Below are 23,174 nucleotides of genomic sequence, written 5' to 3'. Positions count from 1 at the left end.
CTCCCACAGACCCCCTGCTGACTGCTCCTGTGGCTCCTCCCACAGACCCTGCTGACTGCTCCTGTGGCTCCTCCCACAGACCCCCTGCTGACTGCTCCTGTGGCTCCTCCCACAGACCCCTGCTGACTGCTCCTGTGGCTCCTCCCACAGACCCCCCTGCTGACTGCTCCTGTGGCTCCTCCCACAGACCCACTGCTCCTGTGGCTCCTCCCACAGACCCCCTGCTGACTGCTCCTGTGGCTCCTCCCACAGACCCCTGCTGACTGCTCCTGTGGCTCCTCCCACAGACCCCCTGCTCCTGTGGCTCCTCCCACAGACCCCCTGCTCCTGTGGCTCCTCCCACAGACCCACTGCTCCTGTGGCTCCTCCCACAGACCCTTGCTGACTGCTCCTGTGGCTCCTCCCACTGACCCACTGCTCCTGTGGCTCCTCCCACAGACCCCTGCTGACTGCTCCTGTGGCTCCTCCCACAGACCCCCCTGCTGACTGCTCCTGTGGCTCCTCCCACAGACCCCCTGCTGACTGCTCCTGTGGCTCCTCCCACAGACCCCCTGCTGACAGCTCCTGTGGCTCCTCCCACAGACCCCCTGCTGACTGTTCCTGTGGCTCCTCCCACAGACCCCCTGCTGACTGCTCCTGTGGCTCCTCCCACAGACCCCTGCTGACTGCTCCTGTGGCTCCTCCCACAGACCCCTGCTGACTGCTCCTGTGGCTCCTCCCACAGACCCCTGCTGACTGCTCCTGTGGCTCCTCCCACAGACCCCCTGCTGACTGCTCCTGTGGCTCCTCCCACAGACCCCTGCTGACTGCTCCTGTGGCTCCTCCCACAGACCCCCTGCTGACTGCTCCTGTGGCTCCTCCCACAGACCCCTGCTGACTGCTCCTGTGGCTCCTCCCACAGACCCCTGCTGACTGCTCCTGTGGCTCCTCCCACAGACCCCTGCTGACTGCTCCTGTGGCTCCTCCCACAGACCCCCTGCTGACTGCTCCTGTGGCTCCTCCACAGACCCCTGCTGACTGCTCCTGTGGCTCCTCCCACAGACCCCTGCTGACTGCTCCTGTGGCTCCTCCCACAGACCCCCCTGCTGACAGCTCCTGTGGCTCCTCCCACAGACCCCTGCTGACTGCTCCTGTGGCTCCTCCACAGACCCCCTGCTGACAGCTCCTGTGGCTCCTCCCACAGACCCCTGCTGACTGTTCCTGTGGCTCCTCCCACAGACCCCCCCTGCTGACTGCTCCTGTGGCTCCTCCCACAGACCCCTTATATCTCGCCTCACGTCTCTGAGAGTTATTGATGGTCCATCAGTCATAGTTTGAGATGTCAGGCTGAATCTTGCAAGCTTCTCGGGAATGAGTGACGCTGTCGTGCTTTCTTTGTAACTGCGCTTCTGAGCTGGGCCCAGGACAGGTCTGTTAACACTGAGGAATTCAAAGTTGCTGACCCTCTCCAGCTCTGATCCCCGATGAGGACCGGCTCCTGGAAGTCCAGTTTCCTCCTCCTGAAGTCAATACTCATCCCCTTGTTTTGCCGACACTGAGTGAGAGGTTGTAGTGGCACCACCCAGCTGGATTTTCAATCTCCCTCCTGTATGCTGATTCATCACAAAGAAGAGAAAAGCTGCAGAGGCTGGAAATCCAAAGCAACACCACAAGATGCTGGAGGAACTCAGCAGGCCAGGCATCTGTTTATATCCTCTCCTTACTTTTGGAGGGGTCATGGGCTGTGTAGGAGGGAAGGGTTAGATTGATCGCGGGCAGCACACACAAGATGCTGGAGGAACTCAGCAGGCCAGGCAGCAGCTATGGAAATGAATAAACAGTCGACCGTTCACCAGTTGGGCTGAGACCCTTCTTCAGGACTGGGAAGGAAGGGGAGAAGTCCGAGTAGAAGATGGGGCGAGGGGAGGAAGAAATACCAGGTGACAGGCGATTGGTGAGACCAGGAGAGGGGTCTTCCCCAAAGCTCTGAAGTAAAGAGCTGAGAAGTTGATTGGTGAAAGAGATAAAGGACTGGAGAAGGGGTAATGTGAAAGGAGAGGACAGAAGACCATGGAAGAAAGAGAAGGGGGAGGAGCAAGTAAGGAGTTAAGGTGAGAGACGAAAGAGAAATGGAAGTTCTCCGACTTCCTTCCAACTCAAAGTTGTAGCCATGAGCACTTGCAAGGATTCCAGCTTGGCCTGCCTCTTCGTGGGGGCTACGTGGAGCAGCCCATGTTCCAAGCCCACAATGGTTTCACTCCTTCGCTACATCGACAACTGCTTTGGTGCTGCTTCCTGCACCCGTGCTCAGATTGTCAATTTCATCAACTTTGCCTCTAACTTCCACCCTGCCCTCAAATTTACCTGATCCATTTCTGACATCTCCCTCCCCTTTCTCGATCTCACTGCATCCATGTGTGGGTGGATCTCTCTATCTACTGATGTATTTTATAAACCTACTGATGCTCACAGCTGTCTGGACTATACCACTTCTCATCCTGTTACTTGTAAAAATGCCACCCTCTTCTCTCAATTCCTCTGTTTCTGCCGCATCTATTCTCACGAAGAGGTTTTTCATTCCAGAACAACTGAGGTATCCTCCTTTTTCAAAGAAAGGGGTTTTCCTTCCTCCACCATCAAGGCTGCTCTCAACGGCATCTCTTCAGTTTCACACACATCTGTCCTCTCCCCATCCTCCTGCCCCTGTACCAGGGATATGGTTTCTCTTGTCTTCACCTCCACCCCATCAGACTCCACGTCCAGCACATAACTCCCTGTAACTTCTGTCATCTCCAACAGAATCCCACCACCATGCACATCATTCCTCCCCACTGATCTCCCTCCTGCTACACCTGCCCTTACACCTCCTCCCTCACCACCATTCAGGGCCCGAAACAGTCCTTCCATGTGAGGCGACACTTCACCTGTGAGTCTGTTGGGGTGATCTGCTGTGTTCGGTGCTCCCGTGTGACCTCCTGTACATCAGTGAGACCCGAGCTCAAGCACCTTCACTCCGCCTGCCAGAACAGACAGACAGACAGACAGACAGACAGACAGACAGACAGACAGACTTTATTGATCCCGCGGGGAAACTGGGTTTCGTTACAGCCGCACCAACCAAGAATGGTGTAGAAATATAGCAATATAAAATCAAAAATAATTAAATAATAATAAGTAAATTATGCCAAGTGGAAATAAGTCCAGGACCAGCCTATTGGCTCAGAGTGTCTGACACTCCGAGGGAGGAGTTGTAAAGTTTGATGGCCACAGGCAGGAATGACTTCCTGTGAGCTCAGTGTTGCATCTCAGGATCTCCCGGTGGCCACCCATTTCAATTCTACTTTACCTTTCCGTTACGACATGTCAGTCCTTGGCCTCCTCTGCTGCTGTGGAGGAATATCACCTTATACTTCATCTGGATAGTCTCCAGCTTCATGGCATGGACATTGATTTCTCAAACTTCTGGTAATGCTCACCACCCCCTTCACCATTCCCCATTCCCATCTCCCTCTCCCACCTTATCTTCTTGCCTGCCCATCTCCTCCCTCTATTCTCCCTTCCATGGCGTCTGTCCACTCCGGTCACATTTCTTCTTCTCCAGTCCTTTATCTTCTTCACCAATCAACTTCCCATCTCTTTACTTCACCCTCTCCCCCTCTCCCAGTTTCACCTATCGCCTACCACCCTGTACTCTTTCCACCTCTCTCCCCTTCTCCCCTTCCTTCCCATTCCTGACGAAGGGTCCCAGAGAAAAACGACAACTATACTCTTTTCCACAGAGATCCTCCACCATTTTGTGTGTATTGCTTGGATTCGTCACCACCTTTGATTTGGCGAATGACATCAGCGAACGTTCATGTGGCATTGGATCTGTGCTTAACCTCACAGTCATAAGTGTAACTCAGCAGAGCAGGGGGAAAGGCACACAGCTTTGTGGTGCATCTGTGCTGAGGGAGATTGCGGAGGAGATGTGACTGGGGTCTTCGGGTGTGAGTGTACGTGAGAGACAGAGTCAATCTGTGTATCGGTGTGTGTGCAAGCGTTTGTGTGAATGGCAGTGTGGTCACTATATATGTGTATGTGTATCGTTAGCTTAGAGTGTGTGTGCGTGTTTCAGTGAGTGTGTGGGGAGCACCTGGAAGAAACCCATGCAAATACAGGATTGTCTGTTGTGACGGTGTGACATTTGTCCATGGCAAAGGATTGTCTGTAATCACAGTGTGACATCCGTCCGTGGTGAAGGATTGTCTGTGATCACAGTGTGACATCCGTCCGTGGTGAAGGATTGTCTGTGATCACAGTGTGATGTTTGTCCGTGGTGAAGGATTGTCTGTAAACACGGTTTGAAGTTTGTCCGTGGTGAAGGTTTGTCTGTGATCACAGTGTGATATCCGTCCGTGGTGAAGGATTGTCTGTGATCACAGTGTGATGTTTGTCCGTGGTGAAGGATTGTCTGTCGTCACAATGTGACGTTCGTCCGTGGTGAAGGATTGTCTGTAAACACGGTTTGACGTTTGTCCGTGGTGAAGGTTTGTCTGTAATCACGGTGTGATGTTGGTCCGTGGTGAAGGATTGTCTGTCGTCACGGTGTGACGTTGGTCCGTGGTGAAGGATTGTCTGTAATCACGGTGTGACGTTGGTCCGTGGTGAAGGATTGTCTGTCGTCATGGTGTGACGTTGGTCCGTGGTGAAGGATTGTCTGTCGTCACGGTGTGACGTTGGTCCGTGGTGAAGGATTGTCTGTAATCACGGTGTGACGTTGGTCCGTGGTGAAGGATTGTCTGTCGTCACGGTGTGACGTTGGTCCGTAGTGAAGGATTGTCTGTAAACACGGTGTGACGTTGGTCCGTGGTGAAGGATTGTCTGTAATCACGGTGTGACGTTGGTCCATGGTGAAGGATTGTCTGTAAACACGGTGTGACGTTTGTCCGTGGTGAAGGATTGTCTGTAATCACGGTGTGATGTTGGTCCATGGTGAAGGATTGTCTGTCGTCACGGTGTGACGTTTGTCCGTGGTGAAGGATTGTCTGTCGTCACGGTGTGACGTTGGTCCGTGGTGAAGGATTGTCTGTAATCACGGTGTGACGTTGGTCCGTGGTGAAGGATTGTCTGTAATCACGGTGTGACGTTGGTCCGTGGTGAAGGATTGTCTGTAAACACGGTGTGATGTTTGTCTGTGGTGAAGGATTGTCTGTAATCACGGTGTGACATTGGTCCATGGTGAAGGATTGTCTGTAATCACGGTGTGACGTTGGTCCGTGGTGAAGGATTGTCTGTAATCACGGTGTGACGTTTGTCCATGGTGAAGGATTGTCTGTAAACACGGTGTGATGTTTGTCCGTGGAGAAGGATTGTCTGTCATCACGGTGTGACGTTGGTCCGTGGTGAAGGATTGTCTGTAAACACGGTGTGACGTTGTTCCGTGGTGAAGGATTGTCTGTAAACACGGTGTGACGTTTGTCCGTGGTGAAGGATTGTCTGTAAACACGGTGTGACGTTTGTCCGTGGTGAAGGATTGTCTGTAATAACGGTGTGACGTTTGCCCGTGGTGAAGGATTGTCTGTAAACACGGTGTGACGTTGTTCCGTGGTGAAGGATTGTCTGTAAACACGGTGTGACGTTTGTCCGTGGTGAAGGATTGTCTGTAATCACGGTGTGACGTTTGTCCATGGGTGAAGGATTGTCTGTAATCACGGTTTGACGTTGGTCCGTGGTGAAGGATTGTCTGTCGTCACGGTGTGACGTTTATCCATGGTGAAGGATTGTCTGTAAACACAGTGTGACGTTGGACCGTGGTGAAGGATTGTCTGTAAACACGGTGTGACGTTGGTCCGTGGTGAAGGATTGTCTGTAATCACGGTGTGACGTTTGTCCGTGGTGAAGGATTGTCTGTAATCACAGTGTGACATCCGTCCATGGTGAAGGATTGTCTGTCGTCACGGTGTGTGACGTTGGTCCGTGGTGAAGGATTGTCTGTAAACACGGTGTGACGTTGGTCCGTGGTGAAGGATTGTCTGTAATCACGGTGTGACGTTTGCCCGTGGTGAAGGATTGTCTGTAATCACGGTGTGACGTTGGTCCGTGGTGAAGGATTGTCTGTCGTCACGGTGTGACGTTGGTCCGTGGTGAAGGATTGTCTGTCGTCACGGTGTGACGTTGGTCCGTGGTGAAGGATTGTCTGTAATCACGGTGTGACGTTGGTCCGTGGTGAAGGATTGTCTGTCGTCACGGTGTTGACGTTGGTCCGTGGGTGAAGGATTGTCTGTCGTCACGGTGTGACGTTGGTCCGTGGTGAAGGATTGTCTGTAATCACGGTGTGACGTTGGTCCGTGGTGAAGGATTGTCTGTAATCACAGTGTGACATCCGTCCATGGTGAAGGATTGTCTGTAATCACGGTGTGACGTTGGTCCGTGGTGAAGGATTGTCTGTAAACACGGTGTGACGTTGGTCCGTGGTGAAGGATTGTCTGTAATCACGGTGTGACGTTGGTCCGTGGTGAAGGATTGTCTGTAATCACGGGTGTGACGTTGGTCCGTGGTGAAGGATTGTCTGTAATCACGGTGTGACGTTGGTCCGTGGTGAAGGATTGTCTGTCGTCACGGTGTGACGTTTGTCCGTGGTGAAGGATTGTCTGTCGTCATGGTGTGACGTTTGTCCGTGGTGAAGGATTGTCTGTAATCACGGTGTGACGTTGGTCCGTGGTGAAGGATTGTCTGTAATCACGGTGTGACGTTGGTCCGTGGTGAAGGATTGTCTGTCGTCACGGTGTGACGTTGGTCCGTGGTGAAGGATTGTCTGTAATCACGGTGTGACGTTTGTCCGTGGTGAAGGATTGTCTGTAAACACGGTGTGACGTTGGTCCGTGGTGAAGGATTGTCTGTAAACACGGTGTGACGTTTGTCTGTGGTGAAGGATTGTCTGTCGTTACGGTGTGACGTTGGTCCGTGGTGAAGGATTGTCTGTAAACACGGTGTGACGTTGGTCGTGGTGAAGGATTGTCTGTAAACACGGTGTGACGTTTGTCCGTGGTGAAGGGTCATCATTAGTCTGGACGGTGGTGGTTACCAGGCAGACCACCTGGGCTTACATCTCTCACTTGCTGGCATCCTCCATGTGGCTGGTGTCGTGTTCAGACCATCACTTATTGTGGATCGAATTTACTCCTCTGCACCCTTGGGTGGGATCTGGGTATTGGATTCTCGGGGGGGGGGGGGATATGTACCGGAGCAGATACTGGGACCCTCGGGGGGGGGGTGAGATGTACTGGGGGTGATATTGGACCCTCGGGAGTGGGAGATGTACCAGGGGTGATACTGGATTCTTGGGGGGGGGGAGATGTACCGGGGGTGATACTGGATTTTCGGGGGGGGAGATGTACCGGGGGTGATACTGGGTTCTCGGGGGGGGGGGGGAGGTGTACTGGGGGTGATACTGGGTTCTCGGGGGGGGAGATGTACTAGGGGGTGATACTGGGTTCTCGGGGAGGAGGTGTACTGGGGGTGATACTGGGTTCTCGGGGGGGAGATGTACTGGAGCTGATATTGGATTCTCGGGGGGCGAGATGTACTGGGGGTGATACTGGATCCTCGGGGGGGGGGAGATGTACCAGAGTTGATGCTGGTTTCTCGGGGGGGGGAGGTGTACTGGGGGTGATACTGGATTCTCGGAGGGGGGGAGATGTACCAGGGTTGATGCTGGATTCTCGGAGGGGGGGAGATGTACCGGGGGTGATACTGGATTCTTGGGGGGGTGGGAGATGTACCAGGGGTGATACTGGATTTTCAGGGGGGAGATGTAACCGGGGGTGATACTGGGTTCTCGGGGGGGGAGGTGTACTGGGGGTGATACTGGGTTCTCGGGGGGGGGGAGATGTACTGGAGCTGATATTGGATTCTCGGGGGGGCGAGATGTACTGGGGGTGATACTGGATCCTCGGGGGGGGGGAGATGTACCAGGGTGGATGCTGGATTCTCGGGGAGGGAGATGTACCAGGGGTGATACTGGACCCTCAGAGTGGGGAGGGGGGGGGGTTGTACCAGAGCTGATACTGGACCCTCGGGGAGAGCGAGATGTACCGGGGGGTGATACTGGACCCTTGGGGGGGGGGGAGATGTACCAGGGGTGATACTGGACCCTCAGGGTGGGGGGGGGGTTGTACCAGAGCTGATACTGGACCCTCGGGAGAGCGAGATGTACCGGGGGTGATACTGGACCCTTGGGGGGGGGGGGAGATGTACTGGGGGTGATACTGGATTCTTGGGGGGGGAGATGTACTGGGGGTGATACTGGATTCTTGGGGAGGAGATGTACCGGGGGTGATACTGGACCCTTGGGGGGGGAGATGTACCGGGGGTGATACTGGATTCTTGTGGGTGAGGTGTACCGGGGGTGATACTGGATTCTTGGGGGGAAGATGTACCGGGGGGTGATGCTGAATTCTCGGAGGGGGAGGTGTACTGGGGGTGATACTGGATTCTTGGGGGGGAGATGTACCGGGGGGTGATACTGGATTCTTGGGGAGGAGATGTACCGGGGGTGATACTGGACCCTTGGGGGGGGAGATGTACCCGGGGTGATACTGGATTCTTGTGGGTGAGATGTACTGGGGGTGATACTGGATTCTTGGGGAGGAGATGTACCGGGGGTGATACTGGACCCTTGGGGGGGGAGATGTACCGGGGGTGATACTGGATTCTTGTGGGTGAGATGTACTGGGGGTGATACTGGATTCTTGGGGAGGAGATGTACAGGGGGTGATACTGGACCCTTGGGGGGGGAGATGTACCGGGGGTGATACTGGATTCTTGTGGGTGAGGTGTACCGGGGGTGATACTGGATTCTTGGGGGGAAGATGTAACGGGGGTGATACTGGATTCTTGGGGGGAAGATGTACTGGGGGTGATACTGGATTCTCGGGGGGGGGGGAGATGTACCGGGGGTGATACTGGACCCTTGGGGGGGGAGATGTACCGGGGGTGATACTGGATTCTTGGGGGGGAGATGTACCGGGGGTGATACTGGATTCTTGGGGGGAAGATGTACCGGGGGTGATACTGGATTCTTGGGGGGAAGATGTACCGGGGGTGATGCTGAATTCTCGGAGGGGGAGGTGTACTGGGGGTGATACTGGACCCTTGGGGGGGGGAGATGTACCGGGGGTGATACTGGATTCTCGGGTGGGGGAGGAGATGTACCGAGGGTGATACTGGATTCTTGGGGGGGAGATGTACCGGGGGTGATGCTGAATTCTCGGAGGGGGAGGTGTACTGGGGGTGATACTGGACCCTTGGGGGGGGGGAGATGTACCGGGGGTGATACTGGATTCTCGGGTGGGGGGGGAGATGTACCGAGGGTGATACTGGATTCTTGGTGGGGAGATGTACCGGGGGTGATACTGGATTCTTGTGGGGGAGGTGTACTGGGGGTGATACTGGATTCTCGGGTGGGGGGGGAGATGTACCGGGGGTGATACTGGATTCTCGGGTGGGGGGGGAGATGTACCGGGGGTGATACTGGATTCTTGTGGGGGAGGTGTACTGGGGGTGATACTGGATTCTCGGGTGGGGGGGGAGATGTACCGGGGGTGATACTGGATTCTCGGGTGGGGGGGGAGATGTACCGGGGGTGATACTGGATTCTTGTGGGGGAGGTATACCGGGGGTGATACTGGATTCTCGGCGGGGGGGGGGAGATGTACCAGGGGTGATACTGGACCCTTGGGGGGGGGGGAGATGTACCAGGGGTGATACTGGACCCTCAGAGTGGGGAGGGGGGGGGGTTGTACCAGAGCTGATACTGGACCCTCGGGAGAGCGAGATGTACCGGGGGTGATACTGGACCCTTGGGGGGGGGGAGATGTACCAGGGGTGATACTGGACCCTCAGGGTGGGGGGGGGGGTGTTGTACCAGAGCTGATACTGGACCCTCGGGAGAGCGAGATGTACCGGGGGTGATACTGGACCCTTGGGGGGGGGGGAGATGTACTGGGGGTGATACTGGATTCTTGGGGTGGAGATGTACCGGGGGTGATACTGGATTCTTGTGGGTGAGTTGTACCGGGGGGTGATACTGGCTTCTCGGGGGGGGGGGGGGAGAGATGTACCGGGGGTGATACTGGATTCTTGGGGGAGGGAGATGTACTGGGGGTGATACTGGATTCTTGGGGGGGAGATGTACCGGGGGTGATACTGGATTCTTGGGGGGAAGATGTACCGGGGGTGATGCTGAATTCTCGGAGGGGGAGGTGTACTGGGGGTGATACTGGACCCTTGGGGGGGGGGGAGATGTACCGGGGGTGATACTGGATTCTTGGGGAGGAGATGTACCGGGGGTGATACTGGATTCTTGGGGGGGGGGGGAGATGTACCGAGGGTGATACTGGATTCTTGTGGGTGAGATGTACCGGGGGTGATACTGGATTCTTGTGGGGGAGGTGTACTGGGGGTGATACTGGATTCTCGGCGGGGGGGGGGAGATGTACCGGGGGTGTTACTGGACCCTTGGGGGGGGGGGAGATGTACCGGGGGTGATACTGGATTCTTGGGGGGGAGATGTACCGGGGGTGATACTGGATTCTTGGGGAGAAGATGTACCGGGGGTGATGCTGAATTCTCGGAGGGGGAGGTGTACTGGGGGTGATACTGGACCCTTGGGGGGGGGGGAGATGTACCGGGGGTGATACTGGATTCTTGGGGGGGAGGTGTACTGGGGGTGATACTGGATTCTCGGGTGGGGGGGAGATGTACCGGGGGTGATACTGGATTCTTGGGTGGGGGGGGAGATGTACCGGGGGTGATACTGGATTCTTGGGGGGGGGAGATGTACCGGGGGTGATACTGGACCCTTGGGGGGGGGGGAGATGTACCAGGGGTGATACTGGATTCTTGGGGAGGAGATGTACCGGGGGTGATACTGGACCCTTGGGGGGGGGGAGATGTACCGGGGGTGATACTGGATTCTTGGGGGGGGGGAGATGTACCGAGGGTGATACTGGATTCTTGTGGGGGAGGTGTACTGGGGGTGATACTGGATTCTCGGGTGGGGGGGGGGGAGATGTACCAGGGGTGATACTGGACCCTCAGGGTGGGGGGGGGGGGTTGTACCAGAGCTGATACTGGACCCTCGGGAGAGCGAGATGTACCGGGGGTGATACTGGACCCTTGGGGGGGGGGAGATGTACCAGGGGTGATACTGGACCCTCAGGGTGGGGGGGGGGGGTTGTACCAGAGCTGATACTGGACCCTCGGGAGAGCGAGATGTACCGGGGGTGATACTGGATTCTTGGGGTGGAGATGTACCGGGGGTGATACTGGACCCTTGGGGGGGGGGGAGATGTACCAGGGGTGATACTGGATTCTTGGGGAGGAGATGTACCGGGGGTGATACTGGACCCTTGGGGGGGGGGAGATGTACCGGTGGTGATACTGGATTCTTGTGGGTGAGATGTACCGAGGGTGATACTGGATTCTTGTGGGGGAGGTGTACTGGGGGTGATACTGGATTCTCGGGTGGGGGGGGGGGAGATGTACCAGGGGTGATACTGGACCCTCAGGGTGGGGGGGGGGGTTGTACCAGAGCTGATACTGGACCCTCGGGAGAGCGAGATGTACCGGGGGTGATACTGGACCCTTGGGGGGGGGGAGATGTACTGGGGGTGATACTGGACCCTCAGGGTGGGGGGGGGGGGTTGTACCAGAGCTGATACTGGACCCTCGGGAGAGCGAGATGTACCGGGGGTGATACTGGACCCTTGGGGGGGGGGGAGATGTACTGGGGGTGATACTGGATTCTTGTGGGTGAGATGTACCGGGGGTGATACTGGATTCTTGTGGGTGAGGTGTACCGGGGGGTGATACTGGCTTCTCGGGGGGGGGGGGGGAGAGATGTACCGGGGGTGATACTGGATTCTTGGGGGAGGGAGATGTACTGGGGGTGATACTGGATTCTTGGGGGGGAGATGTACCGGGGGTGATACTGGATTCTTGGGGGGAAGATGTACCGGGGGTGATGCTGAATTCTCGGAGGGGGAGGTGTACTGGGGGTGATACTGGACCCTTGGGGGGGGGGGAGATGTACCGGGGGTGATACTGGATTCTTGGGGGGGGGGAGATGTACCGAGGGTGATACTGGATTCTTGTGGGTGAGATGTACCGGGGGTGATACTGGATTCTTGTGGGGGAGGTGTACTGGGGGTGATACTGGATTCTCGGCGGGGGGGGGGAGATGTACCGGGGGTGTTACTGGACCCTTGGGGGGGGGGGAGATGTACCGGGGGTGATACTGGATTCTTGGGGGGGAGATGTACCGGGGGTGATACTGGATTCTTGGGGAGAAGATGTACCGGGGGTGATGCTGAATTCTCGGAGGGGGAGGTGTACTGGGGGTGATACTGGACCCTTGGGGGGGGGGGGAGATGTACCGGGGGTGATACTGGATTCTTGGGGGGGAGGTGTACTGGGGGTGATACTGGACCCTTGTGGGGGGGGGGGAGATGTACCGGGGGTGATACTGGATTCTCGGGTGGGGGGGAGATGTACCGGGGGTGATACTGGATTCTTGGGTGGGGGGGGAGATGTACCGGGGGTGATACTGGATTCTTGGGGGGGGGAGATGTACCGGGGGTGATACTGGACCCTTGGGGGGGGGGAGATGTACCGGGGGTGATACTGGACCCTTGGGGGGGGGGGAGATGTACCAGGGGTGATACTGGATTCTTGGGGAGGAGATGTACCGGGGGTGATACTGGACCCTTGGGGGGGGGGAGATGTACCGGGGGTGATACTGGATTCTTGGGGGGGGGGGGAGATGTACCGGGGGTGATACTGGATTCTTGTGGGTGAGATGTACCGAGGGTGATACTGGATTCTTGTGGGGGAGGTGTACTGGGGGTGATACTGGATTCTCGGGTGGGGGGGAGATGTACCGGGTGTGATACTGGATTCTTGGGTGGGGGGGGAGATGTACCGGGGGTGATACTGGATTCTTGTGGGGGACGTATACCGGGGGTGATACTGGATTCTCGGCGGGGGGGGGGAGATGTACCAGGGGTGATACTGGACCCTTGGGGGGGGGGGGAGATGTACCAGGGGTGATACTGGACCCTCAGGGTGGGGGGGGGGTTGTACCAGAGCTGATACTGGACCCTCGGGAGAGCGAGGTATACCGGGGGTGATACTGGATTCTCGGCGGGGGGGGGGGGGAGATGTACCAGGGGTGATACTGGACCCTTGGGGGGGGGGGAGATGTACCGAGGGTGATACTGGACCCTTGGGGGGGGAGATGTACCGGGGGTGATACTGGATTCTTGGGGGGAAGATGTACCGAGGGTGATACTGGACCCTTGGTGGGGGGGGGGAGATGTACCGGGGGTGATACTGGACCCTTGGGGGGGGGGAGATGTACCGGGGGTGATACTGGACCCTTGGTGGGGGGGGGGAGGTGTGCTGGGGGTGATACTGGAGCAGGAAGAATTTCTGCATTTTCTGAGCAGAAGGAAGTTGGAATAATTAGATTCAGTTCAGAAAAGTGCAGGAGCATCATATGCAGCCAGTGACGCACAACTTGTTCTGATGTGTGAGAATTTAATTCTCCATTTCTGCATTTGTGCAGGAGATACAAAGAACCAAATCAGAGGTGAAGACAACAAGAGACAGAGCGACCGATAGACTGAACGAAGGAGAACTAGTGATAGAGAGTGAAGGATGGATGTACGAGGGTGAAACAGAGCAAAGGAGAGCTTCAGGAAAGTGAGTGTGAAAGAAAGGGGGATTGACAGATGGAGAGGATGAGACAAAGCAAGAGGCAGAGAGAGTGAGAGAGAACGAGAGAGGGAGTGAGAGAAAACGAGAGAGAACGAGAGAGAGAGAGTGAGAGAGAACGAGAGAGAGAGAGTGTGAGAGAGAACGAGAGGGAGAGTGAGAGAGAACGAGAGAGAGAGAGAACGAGAGAGAGAGAGGAGAACAAAAGCAACAAGAGGTAGAGAGGGTAGTAGGTCGAGCCATTAAGGATTTGATTGAGGGAGGCTTAGACACTGAAGAGTGGTGGTATGGGAGAGTGAGTGAGAGAGAGAGAGTGCATGAGAGAACTAGAGAGCAAAAGCAGGAGGAAGAGAATCAGAGAGGGATAGGGTGGGGAGACTAGAAAAATCAGTGAGGGAGTGAGAGAGAGAGAGTGTGAGAGAGAGAGAGAGAGCAAAAGCAGGAGGAAAAGAATCAGAGAAGTAGAGGGTGGGGGAGACAGAGAGTGGAAAAATCAGAGAGAGAGAGTGAGAGAGAGAGAGAACGAGTGTAGAGAGAGAGTAAAGGTGTGGGAGATTGCAGGAGTGTGAGAGTGAGAGACAGAAAATGTGAGAGGAAGTGGAGAGTGGGAGGGGAGGGAGAGTGCAGGGTTACACTGTGAACTCCTGATCTTCGCCTGGGTGTGGTGGTGTGTGACCATGAGGCTCTCGTACCTCTTCACCTTCATCCTCCTGTTTGGAATGCTGGGGCTGCTCTTCCTCATCCAGATTCAGGACCTACTGGAGGTGAACCGCCAGGAGTCCACAGGTCAGTCTTCTATCTTCTCCCTCTTCTGTTGTCTGTACCTGATTGGGGAGTGGACCCTGAGCTGATGGGCGTCTGTACCACCCCGGTTCCTCGGGTTGCAGGCTCAGATCAGAGGGGCAGGAAAGGGCAGGTAGAATTCAATCTGGAAAATTGTGAAGTAATTCTCTTTGGAAGTTCGAGCATGAAGGCAGAGCACAGGGCTAATGGTAGGATTCTTAGCAGTGTAGAGGAACAGAGGGATCTCAAGGTCTATATCCATCACCTTCCAGTGATGCCACACAAATTGATAGAGTGGTTAAGAAGGTGTGTGGTGTGTGGGCCTTCTTTAGTTGGGGCATTGAGTTCCAGAGCTGGGAGGCAATGTTGAGGCCACATAAAACCCTGGTCTGACCACACTTGGAACATTGTGTTCAGTTCTGGTCACTTCACTGTAGGAAGGGTGTGGAAGCTTTAGAGAGGGTGCAGGGGAGATTCACCAGGATGCTGCCTGGACTAGAGGGCTTTAGAGAGGGTGCAGGGGAGATTTACCAGGATGCTGCCTGGATTAGAGAGGGTGCAGAGGAGATTTACCAGGATGCTGCCTGGACTAGAGGGCTTTAGAGAGGGTGCAGGGGAGATTTACCAGGATGCTGCCTGGACTAGAGAGGGTGCAGAGGAGATTTACCAGGATGCTGCCTGGATTAGAGAGGGTGCAGAGGAGATTTACCAGGATGCTGCCTGGATTAGAGAGGGTGCAGAGGAGATTCACCAGGATGCTGCCTGGATTAGAGAGGATGCAGAGGAGATTTACCAGGACGCTGCCTGGATTAGAGAAGGTGCAGAGGAGATTCACCAGGATGCTGCCTGGATTACAGAGGGTGCAGAGGAGATTTACCAAGACGCTGCCTGGATTAGAGAGGGTGCAGAGGAGATTTACCAGGATGCTGCCTGGATTAGAGAGGGTGCAGAGGAGATTTACCAGGATGCTGCCTGGATTAGAGAGGGTGCAGAGGAGATTCACCAGGATGCTGCCTGGATTAGAGAGGGTGCAGAGTAGATTCACCAGGATGCTGCCTGGATTAGAGAGGGTGCAGAGGAGATTTACCAGGATGCTGCCTGGATCGGAGAGGGTGCAGAGGAGATTTACCAGCTTGCTGCCTGGATTAGAGAGGGTGCAGAGGAGATTTACCAGGATGCTGCCTGGATTAGAGAGGGTGCAGAGGAGATTCACCAGGATGTTGCCTGGATTAGAGAGGGTGCAGGGGAGATTTACCAGCTTGTTGCCCGGAATAGAGAGGGTGCAGAGGAGATTTACCAGCTTGCTGCCTGGAATAGAGAGGGTGCAGGGGAGATTTACCAGCTTGCTGCCTGGAATAGAGAGGGTGCAGAGGAGATTTACCAGCTTGCTGCCTGGAATAGAGAGGGTGCAGGGGAGATTCACCAGGATGTTGCCTGGATTAGAGAGGGTGCAGGGGAGATTTACCAGCTTGTTGCCCGGAATAGAGAGGGTGCAGAGGAGATTTACCAGCTTGCTGCCTGGAATAGAGAGGGTGCAGGGGAGATTTACCAGCTTGCTGCCTGGAATAGAGAGGGTGCAGAGGAGATTTACCAGCTTGCTGCCTGGAATAGAGAGGGTGCAGGGGAGATTCACCAGGATGCTGCCTGGAATAGAGAGTTTGTCTGATGAGGAAAGTTCGAGCGAGCTGGAGCCTTTCTCTTTGGAGAGGCGGAGGTTGAGAGCTGACTTGACAGAGGTGACGGAGGTGTACAAGATACATAGAGAGGGCAGCCAGAGACTTTTCCCTAGGGTGGAAACGACTAATACAAGGGGAGATAATTTTAAGGTGATTGGAGGAAAGTATAAGCAGACATCAGAGGTAAGTTCTTTACACAGAGTGGTGGGTGTATGAAATGTGTTACCGAGGATGGTTCTGGAGGCAGATAACTTAGCAGCATTTAAGTGACTCTTAGTTAGATGGACAACAGGAAAATGGAGGGCTATGTGGGAGAGAAATGTTAGATTGACCTTAGAGTAGGTTGAAATGTTGGTGCAACATTGTGAACCAAAGGGCTGTACTGTTCTAAAGTGAGAAACAACCTCCAATGTTGGAGAGGAACCATTTTCCAATTATTAATGTAACCAGAAAACATGGAACTGCCCAAAGGATTTTGGAGACGATCCTCTGAATTCTGTAGAGCTGAAGTCTGAATGCGAGAGAATTTAATTCCAGTATTCCTTACTAGAGTCATGGGGTGAGTGGATCGCTACAGTAACATAATAGTTAGTGTATAGTGTTTAGTGTAAGGTGTCATGGTAACGCAGTACTCACTGTGTAGCGTTTAGCATAGAGTACCACGGTAACAGCTTGAAGTGTAGGATCCCCTGGTAAGGTAGTGTTTAGCCTCGGGTACCAGGGTAATGTAGTGGTTGGTGTGTAAGGCTTAGTATAGGGTGTCACTGTAATGTAGTGTTCAGTGACTGGTGACGGGGTAACGTAGTGTTTAGTGTAGGGTGACGGGGTAACGTAGTGTTCAGTGACTGGTGACGGGGTAACGTAGTGTTCAGTGTAGGGTGTCACTGTAACGTAGTGTTCAGTGTCTGGTGACGGGGGTAACGTAGTGTTCAGTGTTTGGTGACGGGGTAACGTAGTGTTTAGTGTAGGGTGACGGGGTAACGTAGTGTTTAGTGACTGGAGATGGGGTAACATAGTGTTTAGTGTCGGGTGACGGGGTAAAGTAGTGTTCAGTGTTGGGTGACCGGGGTAACGTAGTGTTCAGTGCAGGGTGACGGGGTAACGTAGTGTTCAGTGTCGGGTGACGGAGTAACGTGGTGTTCAGTGTTTGGTGACGGGGTAACGTAGTGTTTAGTGTCTGGTGACGGGGTAACGTAGTGTTCATTGTCGGGTGACGGAGTAACGTGGTGTTCAGTGTAGGGTGACGGGGGTAACGTAGTGTTTAGTGTCTGGTGACGGGGTAACGTAGTGTTCAGTGTCGGGTGACGGGGTAACGTAGTGTTTAGTGTCGGGTGACGGGGGTAACGTAGTGTTCAGTGTTTGGTGACGGGGTAACGTAGTGTTTAGTGTCTGGTGATGGGGTAACGTAGTGTTTAGTGTAGGGTGACGGGGGTAACGTAGTGTTCAGTGTCGGGTGACGGGGTAACGTAGTGTTTAGTGTCTGGTGACGGGGGTAACGTAGTGTTCAGTGTTTGGTGACGGGGGTAACGTAGTGTTTAGTGTAGGGTGACGGTGTAACGTAGTGTTCAGTGTTGGGTGACGGTGTAACGTAGTGTTCAGTGTGGGGTGACCGGGTAAAGTAGTGTTTAGTGTCGGGTGACGGGGTAACGTAGTGTTCAGTGTTTGGTGACGGGGTAACGTAGTGTTCATTGTCGGGTGACGGGGTAACGTAGTGTTCAGTGTCTGGTGATGGGGTAACGTAGTGTTTAGTGTCTGGTGATGGGGTAACGTAGTGTTTAGTGTAGGGTGACGGGGTAACGTAGTGTTCAGTGTCGGGTGACGGGGGTAACGTAGTGTTTAGTGTCTGGTGACGGGGGTAACGTAGTGTTCAGTGTTTGGTGACGGGGGTAACGTAGTGTTTAGTGTAGGGTGACGGTGTAACGTAGTGTTCAGTGTTGGGTGACGGTGTAACGTAGTGTTCAGTGTGGGGTGACCGGGTAACGTAGTGTTTAGTGTCGGGTGACGGGGTAACGTAGTGTTCAGTGTTTGGTGACGGGGTAACGTAGTGTTCATTGTCGGGTGACGGGGTAACGTAGTGTTCAGTGTCTGGTGATGGGGTAACGTAGTGTTTAGTGTCTGGTGATGGGGTAACGTAGTGTTTAGTGTAGGGTGACGGGGTAACGTAGTGTTCAGTGTTTGTTGACGGTGTAACGTAGTGTTCATTGTCCGGTGACGGGGTAACGTAGTGTTCAGTGTGGGGTGACGGTGTAACATAGTGTTCAGTGTTGGGTGACGGGGTAACGTAGTGTTCAGTGTCTGGTGCCGGGGTAACGTAGCATTCAGTGACTGGTGACGGGGGTAACATAGTGTTCAGTGTAGGGTGTCACTGTAACGTAGTGTTCAGTGTGGGGTGACGGGGTAACGTAGCGTTCAGTGACTGGTGACGGGGGTAACATAGTGTTCAGTGTAGGGTGTCACTGTAACGTAGTGTTCAGTGTGGGGTGACCGGGTAACGTAGTGTTTAGTGTCGGGTGACGGGGTAACGTAGCATTCAGTGACTGGTGATGGGGGTAACGTAGTGTTCAGTGTAGGGTGTCACTGTAACGTAGTGTTCAGTGTCTGGTGACAGGGTAACGTAGTGTTCAGTGTCTGGTGACGGGGTAACGTAGTGTTCAGTGTTTGGTGACGGGGTAACGTAGTGTTCAGTGTAGGGTGATGGTGTAACGTAGTGTTCAGTGTTTGGTGACGGGGGTAACGTAGTGTTCAGTGTTGGGTGACGGGGGTAACGTAGTGTTCAGTGTTTGGTGATGGGGTAACGTAGTGTTTAGTGACTGGTGACGGGGGTAACGTAGTGTTTAGTGTCGGGTGACGGGGGTAACGTAGTGTTCAGTGTTGGGTGACCAGGTAACGTAGTGTTCAGTGCAGGGTGACGGGGTAACGTAGTGTTCAGTGTCGGGTGACGGAGCAATGTAGTGTTCAGTGTAGGGTGACGGGGTAACGTAGTGTTCAGTGTTTGGTGACGGGGTAACGTAGTGTTCAGTGTCGGGTGACGGGGTAACGTAGTGTTTAGTGTCTGGTGACGGGGTAACGTAGTGTTCAGTGTTTGGTGACGGGGTAACGTAGTGTTTAGTGTAGGGTGACGGTGTAACGTAGTGTTCAGTGTTGGGTGCTGGGGTACCGTAGTGTTCAGTGTCGGGTGACAGTGTTCAGTGTGGGGTGACCGGGTAACGTAGTGTTTAGTGTAGGGTGACGGGGTAACGTAGTGTTCAGTGTAGGGTGACGGAGTAACGTAGTGTTCAGTGTCGGGTGACCGGGTAATGTAGTGTTCGGTGTAGGGTGACGGGGTAACGTAGTGTTCAGTGTCGGGTTACCGGGTAATGTAATGTTCAGTGTAGGGTGACGGGGTAACGTAGTGTTCAGTGTCTGGTGACGGGGGTAACGTAGTGTTCATTGTCGGGTGACGGGGTAACGTAGTGTTCAGTGTCGGGTGACGGTGTAACGTAGTGTTCAGTGTCTGGTGACGGGGTAACGTAGTGTTCATTGTCGGGTGACGGGGGTAACGTAGTGTTCAGTGTTTGGTGACGGGGTAACGTAGTGTTTAGTGTAGGGTGACGGTGTAACGTAGTGTTCAGTGTTGGGTGACGGTGTAACGTAGTGTTCAGTGTGGGGTGACCGGGTAACGTAGTGTTTAGTGTCGGGTGACGGGGTAACGTAGTGTTCAGTGTTTGGTGACGGGGTAACGTAGTGTTCATTGTCGGGTGACGGGGTAACGTAGTGTTCAGTGTCTGGTGATGGGGTAACGTAGTGTTTAGTGTCTGGTGATGGGGTAACGTAGTGTTCAGTGTCTGGTGATGGGGTAACGTAGTGTTTAGTGTCTGGTGATGGGGTAACGTAGTGTTTAGTGTAGGGTGACGGGGGTAACGTAGTGTTCAGTGTTTGTTGACGGTGTAACGTAGTGTTCATTGTCCGGTGACGGGGTAACGTAGTGTTCAGTGTGGGGTGACGGTGTAACATAGTGTTCAGTGTTGGGTGACGGGGTAACGTAGTGTTCAGTGTCTGGTGCCGGGGTAACGTAGCATTCAGTGACTGGTGACGGGGGTAACATAGTGTTCAGTGTAGGGTGTCACTGTAACGTAGTGTTCAGTGTGGGGTGACGGGGTAACGTAGCGTTCAGTGACTGGTGACGGGGGTAACATAGTGTTCAGTGTAGGGTGTCACTGTAACGTAGTGTTCAGTGTGGGGTGACCGGGTAACGTAGTGTTTAGTGTCGGGTGACGGGGGTAACGTAGCATTCAGTGACTGGTGATGGGGGTAACGTAGTGTTCAGTGTAGGGTGTCACTGTAACGTAGTGTTCAGTGTCTGGTGACGGGGGTAACGTAGTGTTCAGTGTCTGGTGACGGGGTAACGTAGTGTTCAGTGTTTGGTGACGGGGTAACGTAGTGTTCAGTGTAGGGTGATGGTGTAACGTAGTGTTCAGTGTTTGGTGACGGGGTAACGTAGTGTTCAGTGTTGGGTGACGGGGGTAACGTAGTGTTCAGTGTTTGGTGATGGGGTAACGTAGTGTTTAGTGACTGGTGACGGGGTAACGTAGTGTTTAGTGTCGGGTGACGGGGTAACGTAGTGTTCAGTGTTGGGTGACCAGGTAACGTAGTGTTCAGTGCAGGGTGACGGGGTAACGTAGTGTTCAGTGTCGGGTGACGGAGCAATGTAGTGTTCAGTGTAGGGTGACGGGGTAACGTAGTGTTCAGTGTTTGGTGACGGGGTAACGTAGTGTTCAGTGTCGGGTGACGGGGTAACGTAGTGTTTAGTGTCTGGTGACGGGGTAACGTAGTGTTCAGTGTTTGGTGACGGGGTAACGTAGTGTTTAGTGTAGGGTGACGGTGTAACGTAGTGTTCAGTGTTGGGTGCTGGGGTACCGTAGTGTTCAGTGTCGGGTGACAGTGTTCAGTGTGGGGTGACCGGGTAACGTAGTGTTTAGTGTAGGGTGACGGGGTAACGTAGTGTTCAGTGTAGGGTGACGGAGTAACGTAGTGTTCAGTGTCGGGTGACCGGGTAATGTAGTGTTCGGTGTAGGGTGACGGGGTAACGTAGTGTTCAGTGTCGGGTTACCGGGTAATGTAATGTTCAGTGTAGGGTGACGGGGTAACGTAGTGTTCAGTGTCTGGTGACGGGGTAACGTAGTGTTCATTGTCGGGTGACGGGGTAACGTAGTGTTCAGTGTCGGGTGACGGTGTAACGTAGTGTTCAGTGTCTGGTGACGGGGTAACGTAGTGTTCATTGTCGGGTGACGGGGTAACGTAGTGTTCAGTGTTTGGTGACGGGGTAACGTAGTGTTTAGTGTAGGGTGACGGTGTAACGTAGTGTTCAGTGTTGGGTGACGGTGTAACGTAGTGTTCAGTGTGGGGTGACCGGGTAACGTAGTGTTTAGTGTCGGGTGACGGGGTAACGTAGTGTTCAGTGTTTGGTGACGGGGTAACGTAGTGTTCATTGTCGGGTGACGGGGTAACGTAGTGTTCAGTGTCTGGTGATGGGGTAACGTAGTGTTTAGTGTCTGGTGATGGGGTAACGTAGTGTTTAGTGTAGGGTGACGGGGTAACGTAGTGTTCAGTGTTTGTTGACGGTGTAACGTAGTGTTCATTGTCCGGTGACGGGGTAACGTAGTGTTCAGTGTGGGGTGACGGTGTAACATAGTGTTCAGTGTTGGGTGACGGGGTAACGTAGTGTTCAGTGTCTGGTGCCGGGGTAACGTAGCATTCAGTGACTGGTGACGGGGGTAACATAGTGTTCAGTGTAGGGTGTCACTGTAACGTAGTGTTCAGTGTGGGGTGACGGGGTAACGTAGCGTTCAGTGACTGGTGATGGGGGTAACATAGTGTTCAGTGTAGGGTGTCACTGTAACGTAGTGTTCAGTGTGGGGTGACCGGGTAACGTAGTGTTTAGTGTCGGGTGACGGGGTAACGTAGCATTCAGTGACTGGTGATGGGGGTAACGTAGTGTTCAGTGTAGGGTGTCACTGTAACGTAGTGTTCAGTGTCTGGTGACGGGGTAACGTAGTGTTCAGTGTCTGGTGACGGGGTAACGTAGTGTTCAGTGTTTGGTGACGGGGTAACGTAGTGTTCAGTGTAGGGTGATGGTGTAACGTAGTGTTCAGTGTTTGGTGACGGGGGTAACGTAGTGTTCAGTGTTGGGTGACGGGGGTAACGTAGTGTTCAGTGTTTGGTGATGGGGTAACGTAGTGTTTAGTGACTGGTGACGGGGTAACGTAGTGTTTAGTGTCGGGTGACGGGGTAACGTAGTGTTCAGTGTTGGGTGACCGGATAACGTAGTGTTCAGTGCAGGGTGACGGGGGTAACGTAGTGTTCAGTGTCGGGTGACGGAGCAATGTAGTGTTCAGTGTAGGGTGACGGGGTAACGTAGTGTTCAGTGTTTGGTGACGGGGTAACGTAGTGTTCAGTGTCGGGTGACGGGGGTAACGTAGTATTTAGTGTCTGGTGACGGAGTAACGTAGTGTTCAGTGTTTGGTGACGGGGGTAACGTAGTGTTTAGTGTAGGGTGACGGTGTAACGTAGTGTTCAGTGTTGGGTGCTGGGGTACCGTAGTGTTCAGTGTCGGGTGACAGTGTTCAGTGTGGGGTGACCGGGTAACGTAGTATTTAGTGTCTGGTGACGGAGTAACGTAGTGTTCAGTGTTTGGTGACGGGGTAACGTAGTGTTTAGTGTAGGGTGACGGGGTAATGTAGTGTTCAGTGACTGGTGACGGGGTAACGTAGTGTTCAGTGTAGGGTGTCACTGTAACGTAGTGTTCAGTGTCTGGTGACGGGGTAACGTAGTGTTCAGTGTTTGGTGACGGAGTAACGTAGTGTTTAGTGTCGGGTGACGGGGTAACGTAGTGTTCAGTGTTGGGTGACCGGGTAACGTAGTGTTCAGTGCAGGGTGACGGGGTAACGTAGTGTTCAGTGTCGGGTGACGGAGTAACGTGGTGTTCAGTGTTTGGTGACG

At 54.2% G+C, this 23,174-nt stretch overlaps 1 protein-coding gene across 1 annotated transcript in view; it reads left to right on the top strand.

The window, feature by feature from the left end:
- LOC140740884 (carbohydrate sulfotransferase 8-like) overlaps nucleotides 1-23,174 on the top strand; it is a 176,962-nt gene that overhangs the window by 21,758 nt on the left and 132,030 nt on the right. The window contains exon 2 of the mRNA XM_073070486.1: nucleotides 13,589-14,523. Within this exon, the coding sequence (XP_072926587.1) occupies nucleotides 14,415-14,523 (109 nt within the window). The 5' untranslated portion in view covers nucleotides 13,589-14,414. The remainder of the gene's footprint in view (nucleotides 1-13,588; nucleotides 14,524-23,174) is intronic.

This window comes from Hemitrygon akajei, chromosome 17 (assembly GCF_048418815.1).
Source record: "Hemitrygon akajei chromosome 17, sHemAka1.3, whole genome shotgun sequence".
Taxonomy (NCBI): Eukaryota; Metazoa; Chordata; class Chondrichthyes; order Myliobatiformes; family Dasyatidae; genus Hemitrygon; species Hemitrygon akajei.
The sequence above is the reverse complement of the archived record's forward strand: the minus strand, read 5'-3'. Positions and strand labels throughout refer to the sequence as shown.